The sequence below is a fragment of the Camponotus vicinus genome, unplaced genomic scaffold (genome assembly GCF_025532165.1).
Source record: "Camponotus vicinus isolate PSW18456_S1 unplaced genomic scaffold, iyCamVici1.0 SCAF_5, whole genome shotgun sequence".
Classification (NCBI taxonomy): Eukaryota; Metazoa; Arthropoda; class Insecta; order Hymenoptera; family Formicidae; genus Camponotus; species Camponotus vicinus.
Window position 1 is genome coordinate 2,966,449 of NW_028141977.1, and position 21,335 is coordinate 2,987,783.

General features: G+C 26.7%; 1 protein-coding gene across 2 annotated transcripts; it reads left to right on the top strand.

Moving 5' to 3' along the window:
- The first annotated feature begins 4,906 nt into the window (after positions 1-4,906).
- On the top strand, positions 4,907-21,045 carry LOC145971813 (aminopeptidase N-like). Of its 2 annotated transcripts, none has more exons than XM_083099871.1 (13): positions 4,907-4,991; positions 5,115-5,577; positions 6,812-7,243; positions 8,259-8,439; positions 9,393-9,528; positions 10,200-10,281; positions 10,932-11,299; positions 15,486-15,766; positions 17,534-17,715; positions 18,113-18,451; positions 18,536-18,605; positions 18,714-18,812; positions 20,641-21,045. In XM_083099871.1, the coding sequence occupies exons 2-13, from the start codon at positions 5,141-5,143 to the stop codon at positions 20,779-20,781; spliced, it is 2,748 nt and encodes a 915-aa protein (XP_082955997.1). In that variant the 5' UTR covers positions 4,907-4,991; positions 5,115-5,140; the 3' UTR covers positions 20,782-21,045. The 2 variants fall into 2 exon arrangements, with proteins under 2 accessions (XP_082955997.1, XP_082955998.1); XM_083099872.1 differs by having other exon boundaries at positions 4,968-4,991; positions 5,099-5,577.
- The last annotated feature ends 290 nt before the right edge of the window (positions 21,046-21,335 follow it).

Here is a 21,335-nt window from a genome sequence, read left to right on the forward strand (position 1 = left end):
CTTCAAATGATTTTGAAAACGTCCTCCAAATAAAACATAAGTCATGCAATTTACTTTCTCCCTTAAAGTCAATTAACTTTTATTTAAAACATTTCTTTCTTCAACGCTTCGATTTTGAGATATGATATTTCGCATTATCAACTTAAATGGTCCACCCTGTATATGTTACATTTTAAATATATATAAATATAAAAAGAAGTATATAACAGAAATATACATGTAGATAGTATAAGAAAATTGTGCCATGTATTTATTATGAATCAATGATTATACAAAGTTTACAAAAATCACGAGTCTCAAACAAGTGATATTAGTGATATTTAATATAACATATATGAATAACATATTAAATATAAAATAAATACATATTAAATATAAATACATATAAATACATATAAATACATATTAAATATAATAACGATTTATTATATATATATATATATATATATATATATATATATATATATATATACATATGCTTTATATATATTAAAAATTTATAAAACATTTTGCAATTCTTTAATATTTACATATATATATAATATTATAATATAATATACTATAATATATAATAATATAATATAATATATAAATATATATATTAAAGAATTGCAAAATGTTTTATAAATTTTTAATATATATAAAGCATATGTATATATATATATATATATATATATATATATATATATATATATATATATATATATATATATATATATAATAAATCGTTATTATATTTAATATGTATTTATATGTATTTATATTTAATATGTATTTATTTTATATTTAATATGTTATTCATATATGTTATATTAAATATCACTAATATCACTTGTTTGAGACTCATGATTTTTGTAAACTTTGTATAATCATTGATTCATAATAAATACATGGCTCAATTTTCTTATACTATCTACATGTATATTTCTGTTATATACTTCTTTTTATATTTATATATATTTAAAATGTAACATATACAGGGTGGACCATTTAAGCTGATAATGCGAAATATCTCAAAATCGAAGCGTTGAAGAAAGAAATGTTTTAAATAAAAGTTAATTGACTTTAAGGGAGAAAGTAAATTGCATGACTTATGTTTTATTTGGAGGACGTTTTCAAAATCATTTGAAGGTCAATCTAATTTTTTTAAATAAAAACCTACATTTTTTATTTTGTACTCTTATTCCTCGTAAAAAATAAACAACTTTTGTAGGAACCATTTTTCAATTTAGCACATACTGTAAATTTCACAGATATTTGAAAAGTGAAAATTACGTACTGCTAGAGATGTTTTAAATTACAATTACAATGGTCGTTGGATAGGACGCGAAGGTCCAGTACATTGGCCAGCTCGATCTCCTGACCTTACATCTTCAGATTTTTTCTTATGAGGTTATCTCAAAGACAAAGTTTATATCGATGTACAACGTCTCCAGAAAACATGTAGGAGCGCATACAAAATGCTTGTGCAAATATTAAAAGAGACGTACTTTTACGTACACATCAATCTTTTCTACAAAGAATTGGAAAATGCATTGAGGTAGAAGGGCATCACTTTGAACATTAATTACAATTTAATTGAATTATGTGAATTATGTTTTTTTGTTTTGACAGATAATACAAATGTACAGTAAATGATTATAAAATAGTACTGTACAGTAAGGTATAACTTTTTTTCATCAATTTTCAATTTTTAAATATCTGTGAAACTTACAGTATGTGCTAAATTAAAAAATGGTTCCTACAAAAGTTGTTTATTTTTTTACGAGAAATAAGAATACAAAATAAAAAATGTAGGTTTTCATTTAAAAAATTTAGATTGACCTTCAAATGATCTTGAAAACGTCCTCCAAATAAAACATAAGTCATGCAATTTACTTTCCCCCTTAAAGTCAATTAACTTTTATTTAAAACATTTCTTTCTCCAACGCTTCGTTTTTGAGATATTTCGCATTATCTACTTAAATGGTCCACCCTGTATACACTTGCCGCATGCGCGATTTATTTACACACATACGCACGTATACAAATTAATTTGCGAGTACTATATAAGCAATTAGCCATATTTCTGAATAAAAACTAAATTATATAATCATGAACAATTTTTTCTGTAATTTATAACAATATAGAAATTGTCAAATTTAATTCATTTGATATCATATAAAAATCGCTACTTTTTATTAGATTGATATATATATATGTATATATATATATATATATATATATATATATATATATATATATTCGTGAGTTGTTGATAGTTTATATGGATGTACACTGTGCGACGTTTAATTCATGGTTAATAATGTATTTTCAATATTTTCTCTATTTTATCCTCTCTCTCTCTCTCTCTCTCTCTCTCTCTCTCTCTCTCTCTCTCTCTTTATCTTAATCTTAATGAATTCCAATATGTTGCCAGAGATCAGGGAACTCAGTGGTTCTGACATCAGATTAATGAGTCGCCCGCTTCTCCTATGATGCATATAATAATTATACAGCAATTAAGTAAGAATAGATAATAGCAATATAATAATGAACATTATCCTTGATATGATGAACCGTTTGATTAAACTCAATTTTCTTCAGCTTGCTCTGCTTAGCATTTCTTTAATTCTCGGTTCATAGATCACGAAATAAATGATATTTGCTTTATCCTAAATATGTTATTAATCGTAAACAAAATAAAATGCGATAAATATTCATTTACTATAATTAATAACTACAGAAAACTATATATATAAATCTGATAAACTTATTATTATTATAATTTAAAAATGAATCGCAAATCTTTTCAAATAGTACACAAGAATATGTGCTAGTAAAATAAATTCCCCAGATTAACAGTGTATTAAGATTTATCGATATTTATTTAGTCATTTTTTTAATTCAAAAACATGTTGACAGTCAGAGTGAAGTTTCATATCTTGAGAATCACATAGTTGAATAACGTTATTTTAGTTCAAGTCCAAATAAGATTATATTTATGTAAGAAAATATAGAACAATTGCGAAACCATGTAAATCAACAAAATTGATTCGCAATTCAAAATATTTAAATAATTAATTTGATACTAAATTTTCGTTTAAAATCAATCTTTTTGAAATTGATATTTCAATAATGTCAGTGCAATAAACAAAGAAAAAATTTTATTTTTTTTTGAAGAAAAAAAATTGTTTATTTAAAAAATGTCACAAACATTCTCTAACATTGCGCTGAAAGAGAGAGAGAGAGGGATTTAATAGATAAAAGTTTTTTCAGAGCCGCATATTCCATTGTTTAGACATTTATCATCAAAGCGTGAATTATTTTTATTAAATGAATCCGCCCATTGTTGCCTTTTCTCATTCTAAGCGCAGCGAACTCAATCATTTAAATAATGATTATAAATAGATCGCAAGAGAACATTTTGCATTGGATGTCATTGTAAATTATGCTTAAAATAAAAGAAAAAATAATGTTTACGACATATTATATATATTACTTATCTGTTACATACATTTTCGATATTTTATATAAAATACTTTTGAATTTTCCAGTATTTGATAAAATAAACCCAAAAAACGTCAATTTTTGACGATTTTTTATGGTTTTTACCATAAAAATGAAAGTTGCGCCAATTTTCACTATCATATTAGTAATCAGCACGTCAAAATACGTAAGTATACGTAATTTCAAAAAATTCGAAGGTATGGGCTTTTAGGAAGTACATGCCTTATATAACACTGTATAAAATTATAAATGTAATACATCAAAATATACGTATATCTCCATATTCGACTTTTAATACATTGCCAATTATTGCTTCTAATTGTTTCCTCCTAAACAAAGTTCAAACAAATATGAATATGAAAATCGATTTCCAAACATTCACATGCATCGCTTTTACAATAAATTTTTAAAATAAAGATTATGCATGTATAAAAATTGCCTACAATCCACTATCCCAATGTAAAAATTACAAATTGAACTGTGTCATTAGATAGGCTAATCCCTAGATTCAAATCGAATTGAGCATGTCCGAAAATAATATTCTATTTTTTTCTATATCTTTTTTTCTCTTAATTCACAATAAAATATTTACGCGAGTTTCAATTTTTAAAAGACCGGTCATTGATATTTCTGTTTTATTTCTGTAATATGTATTTTTATAATATTTCTCCTGACTCGCATGTGTGTGTGGTGCGCGCGTGCGTGCGTGCGTTCGTGTCTAAAGATCTTTTTAGTTTAACTGGCTGCATTAGTTCAAAGTTTCTTTTTCCTTCCAATGTGGTGAAAAAAGATAAATTCTTAACTAGTGCGATCAGTTCAGCTAAAAAGAACAGAGCTGTTAGTTGTTGTCCAAGCGATTGTAGTTAAAAAAAATTGTTAAAAAATGAAAATAAAATTGTAATATACTAAATTTAGCTTTAAAAGGACGTCTAATTCACGTCTTTTTCATAACGTCATAATTTTGTCCATAATAGAACGTCAAATAAACGTTATATAAAAGACATGACGTATTGGACGAAATATGACCTTAAATTGACGTCAATAAGACTATGTGTGCTACCTGGGATATGTATTACAGAAATGTATCTATATGCACACAGGAACACACACAAACGGCAAAGAAACAATTCTTAAAATCTTATTTAAAAAAAGAAATTAACTTTGATTTGCTCGCCCGAAATAAAAATTTCTTAAATTTTATATTTCAAATTTTGTATATATATATGTGAATATATATGTGTGATTTTATATGTATAACGATTAAGATGTCTATTAACGATCTCAGAAATTGTGTGTTTATATGACATACGTATTTATTATAAGGTCGTGTATCAAGTGTTGTTAGTCCTTGGAGGTTTCTCGAAACAGTAAGAGCTCATAACTGTATCCCTACATTACTTCTCCACGTTACACAGAGTGGATAAAACACCGATTTATTGAAGTTAATATTATTATAAGGGAACATACATTTATATAATTTGTGATATATCTTCATATAGAGAGTAAGTCATTAAAAATTCAGTACTTCTATATATTTATTTTAATTTCTTTTTTCCGTTAAACTATAATAAAGACAACGATTAATTTATCCGTTTATTCTTTCTAACAGAATAATATTTTTACAGATATCTAAGATAAAAAGTATAATATCATGTTCCTGAAACTAATATTAAGTAGCGGTTTAGCAATCATCGCCGTAGGAATTCTTATCGATGATGATATGATTGACTTCTTCCCTCAATCACACATAGTATCAAAATATTATAACATCATGCTTACATCATACATTGAAAATCATACTTTTTTCGGTACATGTAGTATCAATATTGAGATTTCTAAACCAACGCGACGCATTAACTTGTATTCGAAGGAAACAAATATAACTGAGGTAATAGTGTTTAACGATCCACCTAAGATAGTTGACGAAGCAGGTTATAAGTCAATAGATAAATCTATATGTGGAAATATTGTTGAGTATCTTTTCAACGATGAGTTACCATCAGGAAATTACACCTTGAAATTAACATTTGTCAATATCATAACTAATATTACAAACTTAAGAATCTTTTACGACAGAAATGAACAATGGTAAGTAACTGTTAAAATATTAAATATATAGCAATTTCAACGCGTTTGTTAAAAATCTAGTCAAATCTTGGTATGTTGCATTCTGCTGATCAAAAAATTTTCTAAAAAGACATTTGTATAGATACCTATTTGAAAAATTTTCGTTTAAAATTATACGTTTTTAAGATATTAGTAACGAGTTTTGTAAATTTTGCTATTTATTATTACCATTATTATTACAAATATTGCAATAAATTGCAAAAAAATTAATTTAATTAAAATAAGTAAAATAATTTTTTTCAATAATATGCCCTACAATCTCGTCGTTAACAATTCGGCAAACTCAAATATTCTAACCGTATTTCGAAATATTTTCAAGCTCTGAATAATATGATTAACAAGGAGTTATGTATCACAAGAACAATAACAAGAATTTTTTTGTGTTTACGTTCTTATAAAAATTGTTAATTTCAAATTTGAAATGTTAACATTCAACTCTTTCTTCTATCTCTTTTCGTCTCTCTTCTTATACTGTTTATTTTCATAATATTATACTTTAGGAAATTCATTACTAATATTTTAAGAAACCTATAATTTGAAATTTAAAAGCAACACACTATTTTTGTTATAATATTCGTTAATAATTAAAAATATATATTTGTACTTCATCTAATAAATCATCACTAAAATATATAATTTCTTTAACGTACATAAAATTATGCATTGAATAGTTGGATTATTAAATGAATTAAAATTAAGTTCCTATTATAGTATTCTTTTAACATTGAAATTTTTTCAGTTTTATGGAATATAAGCACATTATATTTTTGATATTAAAATATTAATTGTTCATTTCGTATCTTTTACAATAAACATTTTGTACTCACGTTATGTCAAAATATTACAAAAATATCTTATATACTGTATAATATTATACAAGTAGCAAAGAAGTAAAAAGTATTGTATAAACAAATATTATATATACTGAGAAAAAAATAATATTGAATCAACATCAGTGTAATTAGAATTTATTTTATTAATTCAATACATGGCGTATTCATTTAATTAATAATATTATTGAAATAATAAACTAAATTCCAATTACACTGATGTTATTGATTTAACATTATTTTTTTTCACTGTATATATATATTTTATTTTTCCTTACAATTCGTACCTTCTGTTTGTTTCAATTTTTATTTCTATATAATTGGCAAAAATTTATTAGCCTTTAATTTACTTCGATATATAATAGGTTGGCGATGTATTTTGATGCAATTGGAACTTCAAACCTGTTTCCACATTTTCTCGGAACTTCAACAGTCCCTTTTAAGATATCTATCGCCAGTCCATTATTTCGCTATGCAGTTTTATCACATTTGCCGATACAAAAAGTGATGAAAATAAGTGATGAATACATGATCATACATTATGAAACTACGCTTGATATGCCTAAATATCTTCTATTTCTGAATAATATACACTTCCAGTCTGATATAAATGAAAATATCATGGTTAATACGGGGTGTAGAACGTACTGCGTACTTGTACATAAAGTTGCTAAAAATATCACGCCGTATTTGTTTAATAAATTGAAACGCCTGAATAAAACTTGGGAAATAAATCATGTTGCATTTATGGATTTTCAAGACGAAGATATTATAAATGAGAATCTCATCATTTATAGGTAACTATACAGGGTGTCAGGCAATTTTTGACCTTCACGAAGTAAGAAGGTAGATTGGCTCAAATTAAGAAGGAAGGTACTATACTATTTTGCTATACTATAAAATTAATTAAAGAAGATCGGCCAACGCGCGTGGCTAGAAGCACACGACGGCGAAGGCGGTCTGACTGTAACATAATGGCGGTGCGTGGCGAAGCGGTGATTGGGGAGGGGAGGAGCGATGAGTGTGTAAGCGCGTGGCGAAGGCTCCTCCCCTCCCCAGTCACCGTTTCGCCGAGCGCCGCCATTATGTTACAGTCAGACCGCCTTCGCCGTCGTGTGCTTCTAGCCACGCGCATTGGCCGATCTTCTTTAATTAATTTTTCGTTAATTATTGCGAATATCGCAAAATAGTATAGCTCCTTCTTTCTTAATTTGAGCCAATCTACCTTCTTACTTCGTGAAGGTCAAAAATTGCCTGACAACCTGTATAATAAAAAGAATAAAATATAAAGAAATTAATATATTTTTTTGAATTAAAGAAATGATAATAATTCTATTTAAAATATTATCTACATATTCTTTGTTCATTTCTAGAATATTATTTTTAGAATATTTATATTATTATTTAATTATTTAAATATATTTTAGAAAATATATAAAATTATATAAGAGAATCAAACAAACATATCTAAAGGTTTACTTATCTTTACTGTATACTTATATGAAAAATAATAATATATCATATTAATTATCATATATATTATAAATTGTAAAAAAAATATAAATTAAATAAGATGTTATATTAAGGTTTCCATATTTTTTATAGACCAAATTTAATAAATTTTTTTTATACATATTGGAAGCAAGTATCGTATTGTTTCGTAGTGAATATTCCTACGCGCAAATATTATAAATGAAACATTAATATATATCTAATATGTTAATTCATTCAGAATTATTTAGTTAAAAATTTGAAAACACTACTTTCAACATATATAGTATAAGCATTCTATAAAACATTTTTTTTTTTTAGAGAAACAGATATTATCTTCCATGAGAATTTAGATCCTATTGCAAAGAGTGTCCAAGTAACCCTCTTCGTAGCAGATAAAGCAGTACAGGAATGTTTTTATTATGAAAATCCGCTTTGGTCGTCATCCTCTTGGTTCAACAAGGCTATTGTCACATTTTTGGAATATTATACCATCAATGAGGTTATTTTAAACATTCTTCAGGACAAAACCTGCTCACTCGCCACCATTTCACTCACACCATTTCACTCGCAAATAATATAATAATTAAAATATATATATATATATATATATATAATACATATATACAATATAATATACAATGTGGTACATACATCTTTATACCTATTCTATATTACAAAAACTCTTTATAATTTTAGTTTTATCAGAACGCATAAATTTTTTAGAATATTACAAATTTTTTCAGAATATTATAAAGATTTTATATTTACAAAGAATATAGTTTTTTTAAATGCTAATTTTTCAAATAAATCTGCAACATACACACACAATATAAAATATTTTTATATCTTTTCTATTTGTAAAAGTCAATTACAATTATTACATTTTCAAATTATCATATAAAATAAAAGGGAAATTATATTCTATATAAATCATGTTCAGATTGTATGTATATTGTATATGAAATTATTATAAAGTTACATATATATATATATATATATATAAATATAGAAATTGTGTAATAAGATAATTCCGTTATATAATATATTATGAATAATGCTTTATTTTTAAAAATTTTCAACTTAAATGTTATATTGTGTATACAGTTTTGTTATTATTAATATTATTTTTTAATTATTTATTCTATATTTTAAAAGAGTCTGAGAGAGGGAGAGTGAGAGAAGGGGGAAAAGAGAGATTGAGAGAGAAGGGTAGAGAAAAGAGGAGGGAAGGGAGGGAGAGACGAGAGAGAGAGAGAGAGAGAGAGAGAGAGAGAGAGAGAGAGAGAGAGAGGAAGGTAGAGGGAGAGAAATGTAGAAAGAGAGGAAGGTAGAGAGAACATGAGATGAGCAACAAATTTTTTTAGATAAGCGTAGAAAATAGCAATTCTAGTGCATAATTGTGTACGAAATCTTATATTAACTAATTAAATACATTAAAATTATTTTCTGTAGGCAATCCCAGATACCCAGATGATAAATTTATTTGTGGTGCAAATTCAACACGAATCACTTCATTTCGATACAAAATATAATACATCACTTTATGATACATCGCTAAGTTCTTTTGAAAGTCCCCTTTACATTAGAGGTATGGTAATATAATTAAGAATTGATAATGCATAAAAATTTTTGAATATAAATACTTAAAAAGATACACAAAATAACTGACAAAAAATTTAATTTTATAATGCAGGGCATTATACAGGCTGTCTGATTCTTTTTACAGTCTCGAAGTGAGAAGGTAGATTGGTATAAATTAAAAAAGAAGGTCCTTTACTGTTTTACGGTATTTGCAATAATTAACGAAAAATTAATTAAAAAAGACCAGCCAATGCGCGTGGCTAGAAGTCCACGACGGCGAAGGCGGTCTTACTGTAACATAATGGCGGCGCGCGGCAAAGCGGAGATTGGGAAGGGGAGGCCCGATGAGTGTGTTGGCGCGCGGCGAAGAGGTCAGTGAGCAGGTAGACGGATTCTCCGAAACATGATGGCGACGCGCGCTTCTAGCCACGCGCATTGGCCGATCTTTTTTAATTATTATCTCGAATTTTACGTGGTGCATTTTAAAATAGTATATGACTTTCTAGTTCGATTTAACGAGATCTACTTATCTTTTTTTTTCCTAAGAGATTGCAGACACCCTGAATATATATATTTATATTTATATGATAATCTTTCTGAATATATTTAATTATATGTATAAATATAATTGTTAACTGTTATCTTATTTATATTCTGTTATAAATTATGTGATTGTAGCATCCAGTGTATTGCGTATGTTACAAAACACGATTACTGAAGAGATATTTTGGGAAAGTATCCGTATATATGTACAGGGCAAGTAAGTAATATTCTGTACAACTATAATTTACAACTATAATTTACAACTATAATTACTATAGAAAACTAAACATGATGAATGATTGATTATAGATCATAGATTTCATAAAAGCTCCAAATCTTACGGTTATTTTTATTTAAACGTACATTGTCTCTTTCATACTTTATTATCTAACGATATACAATTCTTTTTACCTTTTTACCAATGTTATTAAATATTCAAGATATACTTTCCATTTACGCACATACTTTTAAAAATAATTTAGTTCTGCCATTTACACATATTTTTTCAAAATTGTTAAGTTTTGTCATATATTCCTAATTAAATTATAATTTAAATAAATTAAAACATCTCAAATATTTATTAAAACTACATTATGTTCTATTATTTTTATAATATAATTAATTAATTTAAATATACCTAATATTTTTTTTATATCTATAACGATAATTAATTAGTGATCTATAATACAAAAATTGTTACTTTTGTCCCTGGTCTTCCCTATATATATACGCACATATATATATATATATATATATATATATATATATATATATGTAGTAAATTTCGTTCGTTCTATTTTAACAATCCTTATAATACTTATCATTTGTACTTTATAACATTAAATTTTCCACTAACTTTGAATTTAGCGATCCGTCTCCAGATTATTTTCATGAAGTTGTGGAGAACCTTATGAAGAATAAAACAGCAAATGATTTGTTTGAAATGATTGCACTTGGAACTACTATGGAACAGCTAATGAATTATTGGATAAATTACAAATATTGTCCTGTAGTGGAAGTAATACGAGATTATGATGATCCTATATTTTCGATAAAAATGCGGATAGTAAATTTTGATGCACATACATCGCCGAATTACTACTTGCTCGTAACATATACTACACAGACATATCGCAATTTTACTTATGAAAGTACTATATTCTTGAATCGGTATTCTATATTGAAATTAAATTTTAAAGAGAATGGTTGGATATTATTCAACATACAACAAACTGGTAAATATACAACAAATTTATTACACTTTACACTATTTATCGTACATATTGGAAATTTTATATTATTTTATTGATTATGTAAGCTTCTATATTATTTATTAAAAGATCTTTCACTCGTTACATATTCAAAATAATTTACTGAAAAATAATAAATATTTTGCGATATTTTTAATAACACAGGCCTGCGAAATTTGAGCTTCTGTAAGTTACAAAAAGCAGAGTAGGTGAATCTGATGGATTTTGTGACGCTGAAAACAAATCTGGCCGCAGAATTTCCCCAGTACGTCAAGTTTTTGAGTTATTTGTAGTTGAATGGCCCAAAAATCGTGCGGCGGTAATCGAAAGTGGATTTGAAAGATGAAAGTGAGTATTATACGATGCCATTGACAGAAATATTTCAAAAAATTTGGTTTTCTCACAATAAGTTTACGAAATTGGCCAAAATAGCGATTTTTGGATTATTCAACCACAAATTATTCAAAAACCTAACGTGCTGAGGAAATTCTGTGGCCAGATTCGTTTTCAGCGTCACAAAATATATCAGATTCACCTACTCTGCTTTTTGTAACTGAATCTCGCAGGCCTGTGTAATTAAAATAAATACAGCTTCTTATGCAATATTGATTAACAAAGTTATTAATTTTTACAAATGTCTAGTAAATTTAATATCTTCCGTGTTAAATTTAATTGTAATGTAATTTTACAATTTCATAATATGTCTACAATGCATTTGAAATATTCAATAAAATTGTGTTTTTTATTTTGATACATTATTATTGGGCATGGTTATTTTATTAAATATTTAACTGAAACTTTCTTTTCATTTTGTTAAATAGTTTTTTAAAATGCACAATAAAATTCTTGGTAAATATTTATTTTAGGTTACACAGATCGAAAAATTTTTATTTTCACATATGTGTAGAGGATACATTCCTAAGTAATACACCGTTTGAATTTTGCGGCGGTCTCTTCGTTTCTGAGATATGCACTTTTGAAGTTTCATACTTTTATGTCATCTTTTCGTTATATCCTATTTATATATTTACATTTTTGTTTACATTAGTTTATCACGGTTTCATATTACATTTTACTTGTATGTTTATATTTTTTTGTTTACGTTTGCTATCTCTAATTAATATTCTAATATAAATATTCTAATAAAAAAAAGGTAAACATTTTAAATTTATATAGAATTTAATACAATTTAATACAATTAAAAAATATCACAAATGTATGTGTACACACACACACACACACACACACACACACACACACACGCGGGGGGTGCAAGGCAGAGCCTTCGGCCCCCCCTCCCGCAACCACTCCGCCGGTTGGCAAGGTGGACCTCGCTTTACAACTTACAGCATATATCCATTGTGATTGAACTTTTCGCAATGCGTCCCCTATCGGCGGGGTGGTTGCGGGAGGGGTGGCCGAAAGCCCCTTGCACCGCATGTGTGTGTGTGTGTACACATACATATGTGATATTTTTTAATTGCATTAAATTGTATTAAATTTTATATAAATTTAAATTGTTGAGCCCTTTTTATGCATGAAATCTTTTTTTAAATAACTATTTAATAAATAACAAACGGCTAAAACCTTTTGAAAGTTATTCAGAAAGATGACCTCGGTAAATGTAAACAGAAAAATATAAACATATTTAGAACGTAATGAAAAGATGATACAAGTAAGTATAAAATTTCAAAATCGCATATCTCAGGAACGAAGAGAGACTACCGCAAAATTCAAACGGTGTGTTACTTAGGAATGTATCCTGTACAACATATGTGAAAATAAAAATTTTTTGAGCTGTGTAACATAAAGTAAACATTTATCAAATTCTTTAAAATTAGAAATAATCAATATATGTATATTCATATATATTTATATATGTAAGAATAAGAATTTATTTTATTTGATTAATAAATTTATTATTTGATAATTTAATCGACTTATCTACCATGTTAATTTTTGCAGATAAATTTTGTTATTTTAATCATACATGCATTTTATTATTATAATAAATTATATTTTGTATTATTAAATTAAATAGCATTGTCTGTGTGCACATGTGCGTATTGTGTAATTTTTCAATGGTTACGAATATTTTTTACTAAATTATATATGATATCAAACTACATGATTTTACCTAGTGAGCAAGAAGTTACCAAAAAGAGTTCTTAATGTATTCAGATTTAATATATAAACATGCGACAATGCTATCTGGAAGATAACATAATGATGTCAATAAGTTCTCTAATGCGTTGATTTTAGAGGAAGAAAAGACATCACATAAATGACATCTAAAAGAATATTATAATCTGATTTCTTATAAATCGAAAATAAAATAAAAATTAAAAGGAAGCAAAAATAGAAGAAAAGAGAAAAGTTCACATTAGAATTAGTATAAAATAATTTATTAAAAGTTGTTTTATACAGGTTATATACAATGTTTCAAACAAAAGTTGTAGGATTTCGAAGAGAACATCTGATGATGACTTTGATTTTGACCTAGAGGTCGAATTTAGTGGTCATTTAAAGGTTAACTTAATTTATTTTAATGGAACTTCTTATTTTTTATTACATATTCTTATAGCTCATCTCAAGAGCTTTCCAAAACACTATAATTAAATTAGTTTCCATTAAGTACTTTCCGAGTTATGAGGCTTGAAATCATTTCTTAATTTTACATAAACCGTAAAATATCTTGTAAAATATTCATTTTTCGATTATCTTACCTTAATACTTTTATGTACAAAATAATGAGAGGAATCAATTGGTGTAAAGAAAACACATAGTTGTTTCGAAGAAAAAATACGTAATTTGCAATTAACAATTACATATTTTTTCTTAAAAATAACTATGTGTTTTCTTTACACCAATTGATTCTTCTCATTATTTTGTACATAAAAGTATTAAGATAAAATAATCGAAAAATGAATATTTTACAAGATATTTTACGGTTTATGTAAAATTAAGAAATGATTTCAAACCTCATAACTCGGAAAGTATTTAATGAAAACTAACTTAATTATAGTGTTTTGGAAAGTTCTTGAGATAAGCTACAAGAATATGTAATAAAAAATAAGAAGTTCCATTTAAAAAAATTAAGTTGACCTTCAAATGACCACTATATTCGACTTCTAGGTCAAATTCAAAGTCACCATCAGATGTCACTCTCGAAATCCTATAACTTTTGTTTGAAACATTTTTTCGTATCTTTTAGACTTTACGAGATATTTCGATGTCTCAAGTTAAATGGGACACCCTGTATATTATAAAAATTATAAACAAGAAGTAACCTTAACTCAAATTATAAATAAGAAGTAACCTTTACTCATATGCTACAGCATGCGGGAGATCGGATATTCGTTTATAATATATAATATATTTTTATAATGTATAAAACAACTTTTAATAAATTATTTTATACTTATCCTAGTGTGCTCTTTTTTCCTTCCTTTTATTTTTATTTCTTTTCTATTTTTATTTTTTATAATTTCCTCTTTATTTTTCTTTCAAGATAATCCGCCAAATTAATATATAATAACCTAAATTATGTTCTAAAAAACTCTTTATTATGTATACTTATAGATGTCTTTAGAGTTTCTAGTAAGCGAACTCTAAAGACATCTATAAGTAGATATCATAAAGAGCTTTTTTGAAAGACATCTTACAAAAAGATGACTTATTGATGTCATTTTAAAAAAAAATTAATGAAGTCTTCGAAAAGTCCTCTTAAAGACTTCTTCCTCTCAATAATGCTTACTGGGTAAACTTTGTTTATAACCCATCATAAGACAAAATATAATGAATGATTATAAAATGGCTTTTTTTATTATAGTTTTAAATTATATTTTCATGAATATATAGATAATACCATATAAGATTCTATTATATAATGCAATTTGATCATTATTTGCATAATTAAAAAATTGATATTTATATAAAATTTTTTGTATAATTATTATACTTACTCAATTTTAATGCAAAAAAATTTCATATATATAATATTTTGCAATCTGATTTTTTATTCATTTATAATTTTTAATATATTTTTATCTGTATTAATGTGTGTGTGTATGTGTATGTGTCTGTATAATATAAAAATATAAACAGATACTTATATTGATAGATCCGTTTGAAAAAATTATGGTCGATATAATTTATTTGTTTTCGGTAGGATATTATCGAGTCAATTACGATATTGAGAACTGGCGAAGAATTGCGAGTTATCTAGATTCTGAAAATTACATGAAAATACATGTTCTTAATCGTGCACAAATTATCGATGACGCTTTTCACTTAATGATAACATACCAACTTAATTCCACTGTATTCTGGAATATTGCGAAATATCTAAAACGAGAAACAGATTACATACCATGGCATCCTACATTCAAAGCCTTGGAATATCTGTCTAATGTCTTTCTATTTCAGGAAACAAGATTTTTTAATATCAAGGTAAATATTACAAATAATAACGTCAACAATGATGTTAAATATATTAAAACTCTTTAAACATATTTCTTATTATATATATTATCATTTTTAATCACAGCACAATATATGGCGATTATTCCGAAAACGATCATGCTCCGAATTGAGTCAAATTTTGTAAATAGGTTCCTTTTAGGTACAAAAGAAGTATACAAAAAGGATTTTTGGCGACTCGATAATTAAGACACTTTTTAAGCCCTTTTTCGTAAAAGTGAATATTACCTTTAGATAAGACAGCTTGTTCGAAACGGTAAATATCTAGAAAAACGGCAACCTCACCAATTACCTTGGCCTTGATATATGTGGTCAAAATCATGACTCTGAGTAACCTTCAATAAGTTTTAATTGGTGGTGCAAACCTATGTAAAACCTTACTTAATAATAACCTTAATTATAATTACTTAATAATAACCTATATGAAACCGTACAATAATAGATCTCGTTTCGCGCTGACTCAGCGGTGATGTGGTGTGGACCTCGCTTCGCGTGGAAAGTTATAAACCTATGTAGAACCGGTAAACCTGCATAAAAGGAGACCCTGCTCGTATGACTTTGACCTTGACATATGTTGTCAAGGTCATCCTCCTGGGTAACATTCCAAAAGTTCTAGTCGTCGATCATTGTTTATGAAAAAGTTATAGACAAAAAAATTTTTAATAATTTCACAAATGTATGTTTATACACACACACACACACACACGCGGGGGCTGCAAGGGGGGCTTTTGACCCCCCCTCCCGCAACCACCCCGCCGGTAGGGGCCACATTGCGAAGAGTTCAATCACAATGGATATATGCTGTAAGTTGTAAAGCGAGGTCCACCTTGCCTACCAGCGAGGTGGTTGCGGGAGGGGGGGCCGAAGGTGATGTGGTGTAGACCTCGCTTCGCGTAATGTACACAATATAATACAATATATATGTAGTAATCAAAATAATCAAGAATATAACCCTGACAATATATAGCAAAGTCATTTCGAACAAGCTGTCTAAAGGTAATATTCACTTTTACGAAAAAGGGCTTAAAAAGTGCCTTAACCTTTTCGAGTCGCCAAAAATTTTTCTCGTATACTTCTTTTGTACCTAAAAGGAATCTATTTACAAAATTTGACACAAATCGGAGCATGATCGTTTTCGGAAGAACAGCCCAATATATTAATCACAGTTTAAATATGATTAATTTTGATATAGAAAAAAAGTAGGAATATATTAATCTATGTACAATACACAAGCAGTTAAAAAGTTATTAAATTACGTTACATAGTATCTACATGTATGACATATACATGTATGCACTTTTGTATGTTTATATGTGATATGGATATGTGTGTATTAAGCACTGTCTAAATGTGAATCAGTGTATTATCACTGATTTACAATACTGTACTTATAACTGCTTGTAATCAGTGACTATTTACCGTTTAACACTGAAAAGCAGTTATAAGTACAGCACTGTAAATCAGTGATAATACACTGATTCGCTTTTAGAGAGCATGTGTATATATGCACGTAACAAAAGTGCAAATCTGTGTGTAAATATGTATAAATGTGGTTATACATATAATAGATATTGTAAGAAAAAAATTGAGATATTTACGAAGATAGAAAATACAAATTACATAATGTTATGTAAAATATTGTTGCACAAGATATCTTTCTACGTAGCAAAATATGAAAGCCGTGAATCGAAAATTTTCAAATTTATATGTAAAATAAAAATATATATACATGTTTAGATAAAAATACAAAACTTATTATACAAAATGCTTGAAGAATTTGGATACAACGAAGTTCCTTCGAACCAGTCTAGTTTAAGACTGGAGGCTGCAAAATGGGCATGTTCTCTGGATGATCGCACGTGCATAGAAAGAGCCGGTCATAATTTAAATCAACATCTCGCAGATTCCAAGAAAAACAAGTAATTTTTCTTGTATATTCGGTTACTTTAATTTAATTGTTTTGTAGATATATACAGTACCAGCCAAAAATATATCACCTTTATGTTTTTTGAGAATAACAACTCAAAGTGAATAACTTAATTCAAAGTGTATATATTTCTGCCTAGTCATACATGTTTTAATAGCAGGTATATAGATTGCTTAACAATAGGCTTTTTATTAAATAATAAACACGGCAACTTAAGAAAAATTAATTAAATATATACACTTTGAATTAAGTTATCCTCAAAAAAAGGTGATATATTTTTGACCGGTACTGTATATGCAATGTTTAATAAATTATGTGATCAAAATAGAAGATTAATATGTGCAAAACTTTAACTTATAACACAATTTATTTTTTGTTGAATCTCGTAGACTCTTGCCATGGTGGAAAGAATGGACATACTGTCAAGGTTTAAAAGTATTGTTTTATTCTCTTAGCAATGAAGATTCTCCTTGGTGGGGAGTATATTATCTGGGAAAAGAAAAATTTAAAACTAAATTTTTGAAATTTCTGGCTTGCCCTGAGGATTCACAATTTATCAAAGATTATTTAAATCTAATAAAAAATGATACTACAACATCGATTATGTTTTTAAAAGATTTTTCCGATCAAGATTATATTAATTATTTTCTTTTCACTATCGCGAAGCATGCGAGTAATCCTGTAATACTCGACTTTATATTACAAAATCTTGAGAATATAAAACCCAAGTAATACAATTTTCTCCATAAGTATATACCTATTATTCAACAGTTTATGCGTGTATCAATAAATTTATTGTTTTATTGTTTTAGACAAATTAGCGAGTATGTAGCATTTACTATTATTATTAATCATGTGTCTTCTACGGAACAACTTGAAAAGGTAAAAATTGCATGTACTTATATCCATATATGTAAAATAAATTACTATGATGTGACATAAATTTATGATTTAATTATTGTTGTTGAATATCAAATTAATCTATTTTAGATAAGCAATTTCCTGACAGATAAACTTACTAATGCAATAGAAGATGAATTAAATGAATATAAGAAGATATTTACACGTAGGACAGGAAGAGATGTGAAAGTAAATATATATTTTATATATGTTATTATATCAATATATACTCATTTTTAATTATTAATCATTGATTTTATTATATTGTTTTTATATAGAGTATATTAGTGCTACAGTCTCAGAGTATCTCAAAGACAAAAATTAATGTCACATTATTCTGTTTTTATAAAATAAACATATTTTTATTACTAATTTCCGAAAATAAAGTGTTTTTAGAATATTGTAATTTTTAGTGCATGGGAAAGTGAGACCGAGCAAGCAAAAGCAAAAGAGATAGAAAACTTCTTTACTTAGAAATTTCAGTGATCTTAATAAAAACCGATTTATAAGATTTAAAGATAGAATTTATAAGTTTTAAATGTTTAAATAGCTCTTTAATTCTAAATTTAAATATTTTTCAATATGATCGTGGGTGTTATCACGCGATTAGCATATTTTAATATTATATATCTATATATTAAACTAAAAATTTAATGATGATGGATAAGTTAAGACGAATTAATGCACTGGCATACTAGATATAACAATTATTATAATACAGCGATATTTTTTCTATGGTAACCGTAGCTCATACACATATCTAATTTTACTTTTAAAATCACTATAATTTCTGTGAATTTTTATTTGTCAGATTATTAACAAAATATTATTTATAAACATTCCCTGCAGAATTATTAAGTAAAGTATTATTAAGGTATAAAAGAATTATGAAGTAAGGTATAGTGTAAGTTTATGCACATAATATAATAGAACACATAGTATAGAGTAGAACAATGATATTCTCGATTCAACTTCGCCTCGATAGTTTTTTCGCCTATGCTTCCTTAAACGGACTAGGGATAATTTATTTTAAAAATCTTGAATTGAAATTTACTTAGTTATTTGGTATGGCATCGAGGAAAAAATGTATTCCCTGTACAACGACTTAATTTGAAGGGAAAATTAATTTCCTCTGAAACTGAAACACTATTTTATCCGCATTTGGCTCTGTCACTAATTACGAAAAATTTAAATTTATGTTTCACACACAATTAGAGCTATATCAATTTTTTAAAATTCATGTCACTTTATTCGATTGCTGACAAATTTTGTCAGTTTGAAGCTGACAAATGAAGATGCGAAACTTGTATAGAAATCGACATTATATAATTGATTTTAAATGTTTACAAATTTATAAACCTGTTTTTTTTCGAGGCAACTAAATTTTGACTCTGAGACTGAAAAAATAGTCCGTAATTATCATAATCTATAATTACTTTTCATGTCAATTATATTTAAGATTATTATTACACTAAATAAATAAGTTGTTATTACCAATTTTATATGTATGTATACATATGTATATATATGTATATATGTATACATACATGTAAACATATGTGTATGTACAGATACATATACAGGGTGTACCTCACGCACTTGTGAGAAGGTAGAGTGCAATAAATTAAATATAGAAGTCCTATTCCATGTAACGATTTTTGCAATAATAATAGAAATATTAATTATTAAAATCGGACGAATGAGAGAAGCGGTCGATCGCTCGAGCTGTAGCACGGCCCACCGTATCAGACATTGTCTGCCGGCGCGGTACTCAGGTACACCCTGTATACACATAATAGTAATAAAAGTAGCAACTTCGACTATATTATTATTTCATTATATAATATAGGTAACTTTCTTTCTCAATAAAAAATCTCGTGCGCAATAAAATAGTGTTTTGTTTTCGTTGTACTATTTGAAATTAAATTATATCAAATTATAATACGACAAATAATATTTATTGATAATTGATTATTTACTATTTACTAATAATTAATATCGATATAATTTGTTTTAGATGAGCGAATTGTATAGAATTAGCGAAGAGTTCAACAATATGAAGAAACATATTTTCATTATTCAGAGCAAGGTACGAATACGCTCCTTCGAAATCGAAAGTCAAATGAACTACTTTCAGAGTTTTGTAGTAACCGATTAATAAATGTAACAATTATAACGCGCGGATACATATCTATCTATCTTGCAAATAGTTTTTTAAAGATTTATACTTATTGATTTATTATTTATGCTTAGCTGCATTAAGAATATTCGAGGCATTTGTGTGCTTTTACGTGTATATTGAGATATAATTTATAGCTTGCAATTCACCGATGTTTACATTTTTTTATAAGCATGGAGTAATGCAAGGAGAGTTGATTAAGTTTATAATTATAGCATGATAAAAAGATTGACACAACCATTAAAACTCACTCTGTATATATATAACATATATATATATATATATATATATATATATATATATATAATACATTGTTATTATGTTTAATATGTTATTCATGATATTTTAAATATCATTATTTGTTTGAGATTGACTCATGATTTTTGTAAACTTTGTATAATCATTGATTTATTATAAATACATTTCACAATTTTCTTATACTATGTACATTTCTGTTGTATGCTTCTTTTACATTTATATATATTTAAAATGTAACATATATACACTTGCGCGCGTGCACGATTTATTTTCAC

Excerpts from the sequence above, each read along its gene's own strand:
- LOC145971813 (XM_083099871.1), top strand. The coding sequence starts at position 5,141 with ATGTTCCTGAAACTAATATTAAGTAGCGGTTTAGCAATCATCGCCGTA. Across the intron at positions 8,440-9,392 it reads AATATTATACCATCAATGAG|GCAATCCCAGATACCCAGAT; the intron begins GTTATTTTAAAC and ends TATTTTCTGTAG. Across the intron at positions 17,716-18,112 it reads GCAGATTCCAAGAAAAACAA|ACTCTTGCCATGGTGGAAAG; the intron begins GTAATTTTTCTT and ends TGAATCTCGTAG.